We start from the raw sequence: 15077 nt of genomic DNA, 5'->3' as shown, positions 1-15077 counted from the left end.
AAAAGTTTATTCAGTATAAGGTCCACAGCACCACAGCATTTTGAAGGAGCAGAGGTTCTTTTTAAAAAAAACTATAGCTTTATAATTTCTCTATCCAGAGAGCTTAATATACACTGATAACAGCAGTTGCATCATTCAGAGAACACATACTGCTGAAATCCTTCTTGCTCATGGCCACTGAAGACCATGAAACGTCTAATCCAGAATTAGAATTTATCCTGCTGCTGCAACCACATGCCAGGCTCACATATCTATATTCCCTACAATTTCTTTTCCGTTCCTGACTTTAACAGTTATTCTGCTTAAACGTTGGACAGATTTTTCCACTAGATTTACACCGATTACTTCAACTTAACGCAAATCGGTATCTGGCCTTAAATGTTTTTTTGCCTTTCAGGGAAGCCTCAAGTTCTTCCTGTGCATGATGTATTTTAAAAGGCAGAATGTATTTTAGAAGGTAGAATGTCTCACTAAGCAAACACAAAGAGCTTAGTAAAACGTAAAAACGTTACAAGGCCTTGTGAAACAGGACACTTTGAATAAACAACACATGAATATACCCTTGAAGAACAGAAGGCTGATAACAAGGGAACATCCCTCCGCAGAAGGCACCAAAACTGGCTGAAAACCGGACAGCCACTAGAAGAAGCATAAAGTCAACAAAGATCTGCAGTAACTGGGGAATGCTAAAGGCGGCAGTGGGAGATCATGACCACCGAGTCAATTAGAGACTGAACAGAACTACCCCACCACCACCGTACTGGAGTATGCGCACATCAATTAAAGGACATTGTAACTTTATATTAAAGCAAGAGACTGCACTAACCAATAGAAATTGTTAAGATAAGGTACTAACTAATAATTATAATTAAGGGTGTGTATTTCTGTGTTTTGAACTGTATAAATATTCCAAGGAGTTTGCAGGCCAGTGTGCGGGCTTTGTGGATTACCACTTAGCATCCATCTCTGCAGAAATGATTTAAATAAATACCTCTACTCTGTGTGCATACTGGCATCTTGCACACGAGGTAAACAACGCTGATTTGGGACAACATGCACAGTCTGAACATGACACCTGCTCCAACAACTCAGGTCTTACCAGACTGATAAAGATGTTTAAAGCAACACTGCAGGTGCAGTTGAGTAGGGCTGAGCTCTAATTCCATAAAACACTATTGAATCCAAAGTGCTTTGTAAATGCAGTAGTATTATTCAGCAGTCTGAACTGCTGGGCAGATTTCCTCTGTAGCTTTAAATTCAGATCATTCCACAGTCCTTGCTCTGGATCTGAAAAGAGAGGCCTCAAAGGGGATACAAATAACCTTGAGGAGGAATATTTCTACCATCTACTTCCAAAACACACATCAAATATGCAAATCTAAAAATAGCGTTCTTAAACACAGTGGCTGTTCTTTAACAATCATTTATCAACAAAGTTCTTTATTTATACCCTCAAGAAAAACTACATTTTTAGTAACTAAGTAGAGTTTTGCACAAAGCTTAACAGAAAAAGAATATGACATTTGATGTAATATTCTGCTCTATCCTGAAATAAGCCAAATAGCCACAGCTCTGAGTTAGGTAGTTCATTGCTGAAATGTATAGAGTCTGGCAAGATGTGCACCACAGTCAATGTGCTCTCCATCGGCAACAAGAGGGTTTTACAGATCCCTCAGCATTTTTTTAAACCTACATTCCATTACATGAACTCCAGTGAACATTTCTGCCAATTACAGCTTCAGAGTAATGTAACTTTTGCTTTGTACAGAAGGCTAGAGCAAGACAGGTAGATTGATCCATCACTTAAAGGCCATTTCTATCCCTCAAAATATGAACTGTAAACATTTCTTCTTGAAAAGTATTTTTAATTCAGATTCAGAATCTGAAATCCAAAACATTTGAATTTGAAACTCCAAAATGATGGTTCTGGATTGCCATAAGTCCTTGTATGAATTGTGATTTAGCTGCATAAGCTACATTTTACATTGCGAGCCAGGATCCTTGATCAGAAATGATGTACTAGACTTGCTTTTGATGAAGAAAAGAAGCACATCCTAGCCATGTCATAGCCAGAGAACATTCCAAGAAGCAGTTTCATATAGAGTTAGCTTTGAGGAGGATGGAGCATCATGTGCCACAAATGTAATTTCTGGAAGGAATCCCACTGGTATTTCAAAACTAATACATACTTTTTAACCAATTAAACTGATTTTTAATTCCAAACACCTCCAACAAATGGGGGTGGGAGAACGCTGATATTTTTAAGAAGTAGCAAAAGATTCCGTAGAAGCCAGATACACTACAGAAAACATGCTTAATGACTTGAGGGAAAATTATTAGACCCGCACTTGGCTTTTGTCCTAGTTCTGGTGGGGATAGGGTTAATTTTCCCCAGGACCCGGCAGAGGACACAGGTATTCCATACCATGTGACACCATGCCCAGTCTATAGCCGGGAGCTGGTCAGGGCAGGGGGCAGGAAGTCACCACTTGAAGCAGGCTGGGGCATCCTGGGTCCAGTTGGTGAGTGGTGGTGCAGACATTTCTCTATCAGTGTTATTGATGTTGTTTTCCTGTTCCCTTTGCTGTTCTGTTAAACTGCCTTTGGCTGTGGGGGCGTTTAGAGAGTGGCCACATAGTTCTTTGTTGCCGTCTGCTGGTGCTTTCTGCTTATGACACAAACTTAAATCACAGCACTGAATACCCTGAGAAGAAGGCTCACTGGCACGCTAAGCAAATGCATTAGAACCACTGCAACTGGAGACTTACATTTCCTTCTCCTCCTGTAGTTTTGATGCCTCCTCCTGAAGCACCTGTAACTGTTGTTGAGCCTGTCTTAGTTCGTGAGAAGTTCTCTCCAGGTCTCTCAGCAGCTCCTTGTTAGTCAGCTTCAGCTTGGTGTTCTCTGCTTTGGTTTCTTCTTTGCCACTGAGAAGTTCTGTACATTGCTGCTCTAACTGGGATGGAAGAAATGAGAACAGAAAGTATGATGACCACCTGAGGCCTCTTGCTGTTGAGGCTTTCAATTCAAGTCATAGAGGTTAGTTGAATAGGGAAGCTCTTTCTATCAAAGCCAACATATGAATAAAACACTCTTCCACTGCTCTGTGTACAGACATAATTATGTTACACAAAAGCAAATCCATTCCACTCTATGACTGAATTTCATCCAGTTCAAAATTGTACCAAGACAAACCACAAAAAAAGTGTTTACAGAGCAGATTAGCGGTACTTAGTTGATACTCACAATTCATATTTTAGACAATTTCCCACAATGACAAGGCCTACACAGATCAATTCATAGCTCTGCCTAAAAACTGTTATATTTAAATCTGGTAGCTGCTAAACCTTCCCACTCCAATAATATCAACAAACAGCAACCTTTCTGCCATCTCAACTAAGTCTGCCAAGAAGTGTGAATTAGGGCTTTTTTAGTCACTTTTATATTCACTTTGCAAAGTATATAGAAAGGAAAGATACCTCTTCCCCGTGCAACAGGTAACAGCAGATGACAGTGGCTTCTAGTATGTAAAAAAGTTCCACCTGCTTCTCCCTGGCTAACTGAGCAAATTAAGATGACACAGCAAAAGTTAAGTCCACTTAAGCGGACTAAAAATTAGTCCACTTCATATTAGGGAAGGCACTGCTGACCTAAAAATATAAAAGCTTTTTTTTATTTATTTCTTTCTTTTTCAGTATGCGTTTTAAGGGATGTAAAATGTACCAGAAGCATTACAATGTTACCAGTTCAATCCTCCAGATCTAAGACACAACAGAGGAATTTCTTAGAAGCCTCATTTTGCACACCCCAACAAGCAGCGCTCACCCAAACCAAAATCTGTCCTTACCCAGCTCTGCCAGTCTGTTCACACTCCACAACACTGCTGTTGTTCCAGTCTTGGTTTTGAATGCAATCTTAAGACCCAGGTTCAAAACAAAGGCAGAAAATACGTTCTAGCTGGGATTGTGAAAGGTCAGGAGCAAGATCAGAGTGGGAGCACTTATTTCAGCAGCAACACCAGCTTAACGTATTTGCCGACCTGTAGCCTCAGCAGGCTCACAGCTCATATGGAACACTGACTAGCTGAGCATGAGATTACTGCTGAGCAATGTTGGTTTACATTAGAATCACAGAATGGTTAGAGTTGGAAAGGACCTAAAGATCATCCAGTTCCAACCCCCCTGCCGTGGGCAAGGACACCTCCCACTAGACCAGGTTGCTCAAAGCCACATCCTTCCTGGCCTCGAACACCTCCAGCAACACTTCAGTTCCTGAGTATTGCTTCTATTCCAGGAGTGGTTTTGGCAGAAGCAAAAAGTGATCACACAAAGAAGAACTTTCAAAAAGCTTAAGAGCAACAAATTCCAGGTAGAAATCCGACTTAAATAGTATTAAGGCCATCTGGAAACTTACACAGAGACTGGCCTGGAAATGTAACTGCAATGGTAGCCATCATCAGCTCCCAGAATCATAGGTACTGATTTTAGAAATAATTGCTACAAATCCTGGTGCTTACTTTTGTGGGAAAAACAATTATGTTGAAACTATGCTCAATAGCAGACGCTTATAATATTTAAACTCCAAGACACAACACAAAGAGAAAGGGTTATTTCACAGCAATACAGAGCTCCTTCCTTTCATCGTATCTATACAATCCTTTAAGTCATGCCAAACAGTACTTTCAAAGCATTCATTTAAACAACTCCCAATACAGTGGAATAACTCATTAGGTGAATGCTCAGCTGGTATAGAATGGCATAGATCCTACAGGCTCTAACTGCTTTTTGGACCTGCAAATTGTCTACCACAGTCATCAAGCAGATGAAAATTGATTGGGAAAAACTCATGGCTCACAGTCATGTTTAAGAAAATCTAAAAAGCAGAGAGAATTAACCAATTACCATAGGTCAAGCAGAGACACAGTAGCCGATGGTGTATATTCTCTTTTTTTGACAGAAGTGGGAGGAAAAACTCAGAAGTCTAACATCAAGTAAAGAACTGGGATTGTCCAATACAAACTGTTGCTGAGGGCAGCTATTGCTGACTCTCAAAGACACATACATTAAGCACTCTCCATATATTCTCTTGTTCTTAGCTCAGCATTCTATCTGTACTATTTCTCTTGGGTTTTTTTTCCTGTTAATTTCAAGTGTGTGTGAAAGATGAAACATATATACAGTGTGATTATTTTGCTTTATGCCTTTTTAAACAATCCTATCACTTGATGTGCATTTTTGAGTGCTACTAATCTGTGTTCTCATGGATCTCTCACTCAGAATCCCAAGATCATACTCTTCAGTGGCTGTCATCAGCACAGAACCCATCGTTTTATGTGAGGAGCCCAGTAACTCACCTGCATTTTGCCTGGTCCAAATCTACTTTCTTCCCCTAATACAAGATTCTGTGCCCTAGATGTTATGCTGGGCCTGTGCCCTAGATGTTATGCTGGGCATCTTCTGTCCCCAGTGTCTCCTTCGAGATATGCCATCACACTTTCCTTGAGGAACACTATTGAGAAAATCTTGTGCTTTAGAGCAAGCTCACATAGAGCAATCTGACAATTGAAGATCATGGTAGCCAGCAAAAAGACCTAGCCAAATGAATCTTGGCCTACAGAAGGCTAGCCAACATGAAATCAGATCAGTATTTTAATGACAGCAGGAAGAAGACCTTCAGAAGGGAGACTCCCTCTGACTAAATCAGCAGAAACAACACTTGAACTCATCTTGTCTGGAAGTTTCCTTTCACATTTTTGTAATCATTTCCAACACAGGAATTTTGAGAAGGGAAGAGATGGGAAGAGAAAGGAAGGGAAAACACAGAAATACCATTAATAATAAAAAATGCAATGAACAGAAAAGGAAAACATACCATTAGATTAAAAAAATAGTAAAAAGATAGCACAGACATGATGTTCTCCAAGATAGGCAATAGTAGACAATAGGAAATGTACACAATAATCATAAGATAAAACTTCATGATACTTCTGCCTGTATTACTTGTTTAGACCAGGCTTAAAATTGCGCATAAGCCTTTGAATAGCTTCTGTGGTTTTTATACCAAATTTAGAACACGTATATTTTACACAACCACAGGAAAAGGGTTTTACAGAACTACTGGTAGATAACTAAGTTTTAAACATAGCTTTAAAGCAAAAATAAACCCAAACAAAAAAACCCCAAAAAAACAAAAACAACCAAAAAAGGAGAATATTAAACTACAAACATTACAAAATTATGATAAATAATTTCTTATATTTTTACAGTTAGCTTCAGACCAAAAAATGCCTGATTTGTGTGCCCCCCCAGATATCTTCAAAGTATAGACAGTGCTTTTATAGTGCTTTTTACCACTATCATGCTGCAATGTAGTAAACAGCCTGCATAAAAAGACACCTATTCTGTTTCACAGTTGTACTGAAGAAAGACAGTTAACATCAGGCAGTTGATTTCAATCATGTAATGGCTTTTTGTTCAGTCCTATATCCTCATCAGCTAAACTTGCATAATGATAGTACGCTAGAGGCTTGTTTCCCCTCTTACTGAAGTACAATCCTACACTTCTCATCAGCTTCAGCAGCACCTGGATTCATTCATCAGAAAAGGATCTAAAAACTACACACAACTAGGAAACTGCCCTCAAACTTCTTTTTCCTCTTCCTTGCCTTCCCCTCTTACTTCTGTCCTACTTTCCAGGACCAGCACTCCCAAGCCCTGCTGCCAGGAAAAGAAAATTTACATGTATTTCATATTCATCTTTTACAGAAAGTGTTGGTTTCACAGCATTCCGTTTCCGTCTGTTAAATTCCAGTGCTACCCCCTTTTCCTATATCTAGTCTTTCCTGCACTGACCTTGGAGATGCTTTACAGCAAGTTTACATATGCAGAAATACTCTGCTTCCCCAAGCAGGCCATGCATTTTAAGAAGTAAAACACATCAGGCTTTAATATGGGAACTTGACAAGCTGTTAGCATGCAAGAGAACCATGCACTGCTATAAAACTGTTATCACGCAGATGTATCAGGAGCAGGATGTTCAGGAGGGAGAATTTCAAGTTCATAGTGCTTCATTGTCCCAAACAAGTAAATGGGTAGTTGGTACAAGCTTTGAACAAAGGTGTACTCTGTAAGACCCAAACCATTGTTCTCTGCTTTTGAGCTGTTGGGGCATTAAGCCAGTTCCTAGCACATTGAAGGCAGTGGAATTCTGCTGCATTTTCATAAAAATAACTCAGTACCTGGCAAGAATACCTGTAGCTTTTTTTTTTTTTTTTTCATTTTATCATATAAAAGGAAAACTGATTTAGAAATAGAGAGTAACATTTATAACATTTTTCCTAAGCATGTGCGTAGAAGTCTAGCAGTCATAACCTCACTTTTAAATGCATTCAGGTATGTACACTCATGGCACAAAAGCAACAGAGGGTCACAATTTGGCAGAACCACATCACACAAACTTCCATTTTTGGGACCTAAAATAGTACCTAAAGAAAATAACATGAACAAATAAAAATTATCTATTTTTTAACTCTGAAGGATATAGGTTAATACCCTTTTCTGTTTCTGCACCAATTGTTCCAGCTCTTGTTCTTTTGACAGAAGCTTGCACTTCAGCTCTTGACTGTAGGACTGAAACCTCTCTGTGTCCTGCAAAATTCAAAGAGGAAATGGATTAGCAGAACAGGAGGAGACATAAGGAGTCAGGCATGAAAATAATAGGCTTTTCACAGTGAACATAACAAGCTACTGATAGAACTCAATTTAGGGATGGTATCACACATGAATCTAGACCCTCAGCTTCTGTAAACTGGTGTAGTCCAGCAACTTCAATGACTGCAATTGCTACAGGATGTGCTGATTGCACATAAGTAGGCATCAGGTCTACAAAGCGGAGGCAGAAGTCTTCTTAGGCATGAGCCTTAGGAGCTTAGCCAACCTAAATCAATGAAGCCAGAATGCATTCTCCCATTTCCAGCTACACGTACCTTCATCCTCTTATAAACTAGCATTCATCTGTTGCAGCAGTGAGCTGTTTCAGAGAGCTAAGCAAGCAGAAAAAAAAAAAAAAACAGCAAAAAAGTGAATAGCCTTCTCCACTTTCCGTTTCCTGAACCCGACAACCGCTGACACAGACAAGTGATGAGAATCAACATGGAAACAACCTGGACAAATTTAAATTATTATGGAGTCATACCATAACTCATATGCAAACTATCAGGATTGACCTGGGAGGTACAGACTACCGCCATGAGAGGTACAGGTTACTGACACACAGCCTAGCAACTCAGGTTGAAGTAAAAGAAACAACACCTGCTACCTTTAAAATCCATCACTAACAACAATTTGTCACAGATGTTCCACTGGTATAAACAAGCGATCTGGGCTTCAGGCTCTGACATTCACTTAGCAATTATATCAATCTGTCCACTACTTAAGTACCCTGCAATCACTGGGAACTCCCAGCCCTACTTGGGATTACTCCTTCAGACACTCAGCTGAAACAACCTGTCAGGCCTTCTCTGGGCAACATCGGGTCCAGCAGTTCATATCAGCTGAGAATCTGTCCTATCCCTCCACAACAGCCTTCTACCCTCTAATTTCCCCAGGAAAATGCCTCTGAACAAAAATAAAAATTCCCTCAAGACTGTAGTGGTTCCTACATGCTTTTCCCCTTCAGTAGAACACGTAATAGGGTACTCAAATGCATATTAACTGGCTTCTTATGAGGAAGAATACATATCCAAGAGAAAAAGCAGACTAACTGCCCTTTTTGTACAACTTTCAGTCAGCGGGGCATTAGGTATTGTAAATAGCTACAATTTGTACTTATCTGCATCTTAGCAATTTCTTTAAATGTATTCTTCAAGAGTTGCTCTTCATTCCAGCCATAATAATTCTCCTTTTATATGGCATCAATGCATCTCTCCAGGCTGTAAAGTCTTAGTGAGACTTTGCATTAGAGAAAGGATTTAACAGGCAGATCTCCCCAAATCCCAAACTAGTCATCCCAAGAAACAATACATCTTGAGTGTCTGACAACCATTAGCGTGAATGACAACTTAACTGTAAAAAGCTTCATCGGGAAGCTTTAATGAAAACACTTGAAAGAAATGGCCTTACCTCAAATCTACAATTAATTTGGAGATCCAACAATCATTGCTTATGGAAAAGTCCTTGTTGTTTTAGGATTTTCAATACAACTTCAGTTGTGGGCTATTAAGAGCATATAAACCATTTCTTCCACACACAACTGCTGTCAGGCAAAGTTGCAAATATTTTTTATCCTTCAGCTGATATACAAACTTTATATAAAGGGTTCATCTCATCAATCACTAAAAACTGCTCTCAGCTTGGAATGAAGAGGCACTTTCACTAAGGGCAAATCTTCACTAAGGGCAAATCTTCACTAAGGGCAAATCATGCCTGACAAATTTGATGGCTCTCTATGATGGGGTTACAATATCGGTGGATAAGGGGAGAGCAACTGACATCATCTACCTGGACTTGTGCAAAGCACTCAACACTGTCCCACATGACATTCTTGTCTTTAAATTGGAGAGACATGGATTTGATAGATGGACCACTCATTCGATAAGTAACTGGCTGGATGGCCGCACTCACAGAGTTGCTGTCAATGGCTTGATGTCCAAGTGGTGAGTATTGATGAGTGGCATTCCTCAGGGGTTGATACGGGGACCAGTGCTGTTTAACATCTTTGTTGGCGACATGGACAGTGGGATTGAGGGCACCCTCAGCAAGTTTGCCAATGACACCAAGCTGTGTGGTGTTGTCGACACACTGGAGGGAAGGGATGCCATCCAGAGGGACCTGGACAGGTTTGAGAGGTGGGCCCGTGCAAACTTCATGAAATTCAACAAGGAGAAGTGCAAGGTGGGTGAGGGGAATCTCAAGGACAAATACAGACTGGGCAGAGAATGGGTTGAGAACAGTCCTGATGAGAAGGACTTGGAAGTGTTGGTCTAGTCTGCCTGAACTAAAGGTTTTTAAACTGAAAGAGGGCAGACAGATTAGATATTATGAAGAAATTCTTTACTGTGAGGGTGGTGAGACACTGGAACAGGCTGCCCAGAGAAGTTGTGGATATCCCATCCCTGGAAGTGGTCAAGAACAGATTGGATGGGGCTTTGAGCAACCTGATCTAGTGGGAGGTGTCCTTGCCCATGGCTGGGGGGTTGGAATTTGGTGATCTTTAAGGTCGCTTCCAACCCAAACCATTCTATGATTCTGTGATTTGGATCACAAAAGGATTTTTTAAATGTCAATTTTGATTGAGAATGGAGACAGTAATTGATGGATATACACTAGTTTTCACAACATTTTGCACGTCATGTGTTCTTTGAAACAATATATTGGTTTGATTCATATGACTGTTTTCAAGACAACAAAAGGGAATGAGCCACTAGCTTATGATCGGTTGTCCCATGCCACCTAAAAAAACTGGAGAATCTCCATCAAAATACTGAAAACCCAACCGGGCAAGTCCCTGAGCAACCTGATTTAATTCAAAAGTTAAAAGCAGCATAGGTACCTTCCACCTAAATGATTCTAATGACTCTTTTCTGGAGCACACTAGGAGTTCTTGTTAGTTTCCTTGTTTTAGGAGAAAAAACAGGACAGAAAAAATCCAAGGAACAGACTACAAAAGCAGAAGAGGAGATTTAAAGGAGACTTCATATGACAAGGAAATTCATTGTCAAGTGTTCTGGAAGCACCATGGCAGTGACAAAAGAATCTGACCTATGTTTATTTTGCAAATAGCTGTGGTGGTTTCAGAAATTACCATCACTTCATTTATCTGTTGTTGCTCTTCAGTGAGAACTTATTCCCTCCTCAAAAGCAGAGACTGCAGAACTCAGCAGAATTAGTGCTGCTCTGCACAACCTCAAAGAACATTTTTCCCAATTGTGATCAGAAGTTGGACCTATAGCAGCATACAATGAGGCTGTAGTTCAGTTCACTTTCGAAAGAATGCCAGCTGTTACTATATGCCAACCAATGAGCACAGGACATCAATACTCTTCTCATCCAACAAGTCACTCAGTTTGAAGCTGCAGAGCCTGCATCAGTACAAAAGCAGCAGTGAGGCAAATTATGTTTTTTCTTATTCTGTTGTGAAACACATTTTGTGCGCTTTCACTTCACACTCAGAATGAGTATAAAATCACTGGAAGTGGGAGCAGAATCCGTGGCTACAATAACAGAGACACTCACTTTCAGAAGAAACTGCTCTTTCTCCTTTTTGATTTGCTGTTCCATTTCCTCATAAAGATGTTGAATTTCTTCATCATAAGCAGCAATTTTCCTAATAAGAGATAGAAGTATACTGAGTGCGTTTTTGTAGCATTACTTCAAGTCATGGCTCACATTATAAGTTAAGCCCCACATTTTTGCCTTCAACACAAGACTCTAGAGACTGTTGTAGGGTTAAGAAAATAGCAATTTTTGTGCAGGAACTGTCAGAGATTAAACTTGTATTTTTTTTCTCATGGAAGCAGAGCTTAAAAATCTCAAAGACTAATAAAGCCACACATCTGATATTTCCGTATAAAGCAGCTGTTCGTTATGCAGTTCTAATGACTTAGGTTTAAGAAACAGAGCTTCCTAGTGACAATAGTACAATAGACAATAGTACGAGAGCCTAAGTTTACCAGTTAGAAGTATTTTCATGGCAACTGCATTTTTTTACTCTTGGACTGCATTGTGAACCATTCAAGAGCACTGAATGGGATACTTCTATCATATCTAAGACACTTTAGTTCGAATGGACTTTTTGAAAGTCTGTCTTGAAAGTTGCCTTACTGCCTCTCTAACACCTTTCCTGAAACAAATTTGAAAAGTCCAGCTGAGAAACAGAAATAAATATGTTGTGCACAAGTATATTCGACTGTAGGAAAAAAGAAGGACTTACAAAGCTCACTTTTCCCAATAGAATTTTGCAATTAATATCACTGCAGTTTGATACATGAAAGATTACATTGAGCAGATACTTCAGGTTGGGCAGAAAATATTTAACTGTTGAAAGGGAACAAGACAGCTGCTTTGTTCTGCTTCTATTCTATTCTATTCTATTCTATTCTATTCTATTCTATTCTATTCTATTCTATTCTGTTTTCATTAATCCAGAAACTGAAAAGCAAAAATCACTTTGCATCAAACTCAGACGACGTTCTAGAAAGATTTTTATTTGAGATAAATAGGGCCTTTATGTGACACTACTGTATATCCCTCTTGGCAGTGCTGTTCCTTGAGCAATCTGCAGAATGCATGTTACAAATAAAGTACATAATCTCCTAGGGCATTCACATCAATAAGAGCAAGCCAAAGAATATACAGCAGGAAAAAAAAGCTGTTAATTTTGTAATCTGGGTATCTACCATTCTTTGTTTTCTCTTATTCTGTGTTTTCACTTATTAAAGGCCCAATTATCACCTCAGTTAAAGCCAAGCAAATCAGAAAGAAACTTCGAAAAATTTAGCTAAGATCAGAAGAGTGAGAAACACCAGAAACAAGCCTTTCTTTCCCCTTTTCAAACATCAGAACGCTTGACATTGCCAACTTGCATTTTCAGTCACAGGTAAAAAATAAGGGGGAAGGCATTTTCTCAGGATTTACAGTAGCAATGAGCAAATATCAAGCTACACCAATTTGAGGACTTACATTTTTGTAAACTCTGATTAGGTAAGAAAAGCAGCCCAGACAAGGGCCTCTTCACGTGACTTCAATGGTTCAAAAAGAGAATGCCAGAAAATCCAGAAGCTCTTTTTGCTGGCTTACTCCCTTTATAGTGTAAGGGCAGTACTTTATAGTGTATTGTTCTGATCTCAAATTTTATTTTCTTAAAATTAAGAAAATGCTTCATGAGAAATTAGCACTCATCAATGGAATAAAATGACACAAAATCATAAAGTATTAACAATTGCTTTAAAAGGTGTGGCAGAGATGCTAAATTCATATTTAGAAATACTTTATTCATGCAGTATAATGTCACTTTGATCAGGGCTAGATTGACTATGTACTGAAAAACCCTGTAACTTTGCACAGGCAGAACACATTCCACAGCAATCAGTGTTTCCATGGGAATCATAGAGATTTTCTTTGCTTTTGTGTGACACAGAGAATAACTTTAGTCCCGTATCATTAACCTTCTGGCTTAGATATTTCTTGCCTCTTATATGTTTGGAATTAAAGGATATGGCAGCATCACCAAGACTACATCCAGGAGGTACCTCTGGGTGTAGGAATCTTTTTAGTTGGTCTGGTACATAAGCACATGCCATTTCTGCAGGCTGAACGCTCCCCAAGCATTTAATTCATGGCTTACCATTCTTAACTCTGATCAAATTAAACAGAAAGATAAAATAATATCCTGTTACAGTCAGAAGTGCAAGAACACTTATAAGTAATGTAACTAACAAGCAGCAGAAAAAATAATACCATTAGCTAGCACATACAGAAAGGGGAAAATAATTAAAGCTGTAAGGGCATATCATCATTATGTGAAAAATGCTAAGCATTTTGATTAAAATCTCTATTCCCTGGGATCATACCATCCAGTTTTACTCAATGCATAATTGTATAATTTCAGCAGTATTTGATAATGTGATCTTTCTCTTTCCAGTTATGCTGTGGAAATAAACAGAGATGGAGACAAAAAGGGAGACAGTGCTGTTCTTGATCACATTAACCAAAATGGAATGTAAGAAGAGTTCACTAAGTTCAGATGATGAGTTCAGGATAAACACACTCACAAGGGTTTACTTTCTGCCCGTTTATGTAGCTGCAATGCGAATTGTTTGGGTTTCACAATTGCTATTCATGCTGTTTGTTGTAATGGTTCTTCTTCGCACTCACAGCCCAGAAAGCCAACTGCATCCTGGGCTGCATCAAGAGTGGCCAGCAGGCTGAAGGAGGGGATTCTCCCCCTCTACTCCGCTCTCGTGAGACCCCATCTGGAGTACTGCATCCAGATCTGGAGCCCCCAACAAAAGAAGGACATGGACCTGTTGGAGCGAGTCCAGAGGAAGGCCACGAGGATGATCAGAAGTTAGAGCAACTCTCCTATGAAGACAGGCTGAGAGAGTTCGAGTTGTTCAGCCTGGAGAAGAAAAGGTTCTGGTGAGACCTTATCGTGGCCTTCTAGTATCTGAAGGGTGCCTATAAGAAAGCTGGAGAGGGACTTTTTACAAGGGCATTTAGTGATAGGATGGGGGGTAACGGCTTCGACCTGGAAGAGGGTAGATTTTGATTAGATATTAGGAAGAAATTTTTCAGTATGAGCGTGGTGAGACACTGGACCACATTGCCTAGGGAAGTTGTGGATGTCCCATCTCTGGAGGTGTTCAAGGCCAGGCTGGATGGGGCTTTAAGCAACCTGGTCTAGTGGGAGGTGTCCCTGCCCATGGCAGGGGATTGGAACTAGATGATCTTTAAGGTCCCTTCCAATCTAATCCATTCTATGATTCTTTCCCCTTAAAAAAGTGATTTGCGCACTTTCTGCACTAATCTTCTGAGATGCTGATTCTCCTCTTCTTTCACTGAAGATGGACTCTGACACTGTCCCATGCTAAGGCCAAGGAGAAGTCAGTTCATCCTTCCCTTCCCATTTACCTGTATATTTATCACCTTCTCTGTTTAGAACTTCGTTGTCTGAAACACAGTCTACCTTTTTGCTACATCTGTCTTTCAAATGCAAAGCACAGCAGCATTCAGAGCTAATGGCAGTTGAAGATTTTATCTGCTATTAGAAGAAAAGGTCTCTTTCTCATCTGTTCTAAGCTTGCTTCCTATTAGTCTTATTAAATGTCTTTTCATTCTGCTGCTAGGGATTTAAATAACAGTTCTTCATTCAGCCTAGTCAGTGGTCTCGTGGTTTTGTAAAGGTCTATCATATCTCACTCCAGCCTTCACCTCCTAACTCAAGAGATCTTACCTTTTAAAAAAACCTCTTTCAGAATAGCTATTCCATTCCTTTTAATCACTGAGTTACCATTCTCTGTACCTTTCTTCATTCATGGCTCTGTGTATAGGGAGTGCTTTGATTGTATAGAGCTTGGTTCC

At 39.7% G+C, this 15077-nt stretch overlaps 1 protein-coding gene across 1 annotated transcript in view; it reads right to left on the bottom strand.

The window, feature by feature from the left end:
- Positions 1–15077, bottom strand: part of CRACR2A (calcium release activated channel regulator 2A) — a 76023-nt gene that overhangs the window by 25489 nt on the left and 35457 nt on the right. The window contains exons 6-8 of the mRNA XM_074151726.1: positions 11232–11322; positions 7551–7646; positions 2769–2956 (exon numbers count right to left, since the gene is read on the bottom strand). Coding sequence (XP_074007827.1) covers positions 2769–2956; positions 7551–7646; positions 11232–11322 — 375 coding nt within the window. The remainder of the gene's footprint in view (positions 1–2768; positions 2957–7550; positions 7647–11231; positions 11323–15077) is intronic.

Source organism: Numenius arquata, chromosome 1, assembly GCF_964106895.1.
Source record: "Numenius arquata chromosome 1, bNumArq3.hap1.1, whole genome shotgun sequence".
In the NCBI taxonomy this organism is placed as follows: Eukaryota; Metazoa; Chordata; class Aves; order Charadriiformes; family Scolopacidae; genus Numenius; species Numenius arquata.
This window is presented reverse-complemented; position numbering and strand designations above follow the sequence as displayed.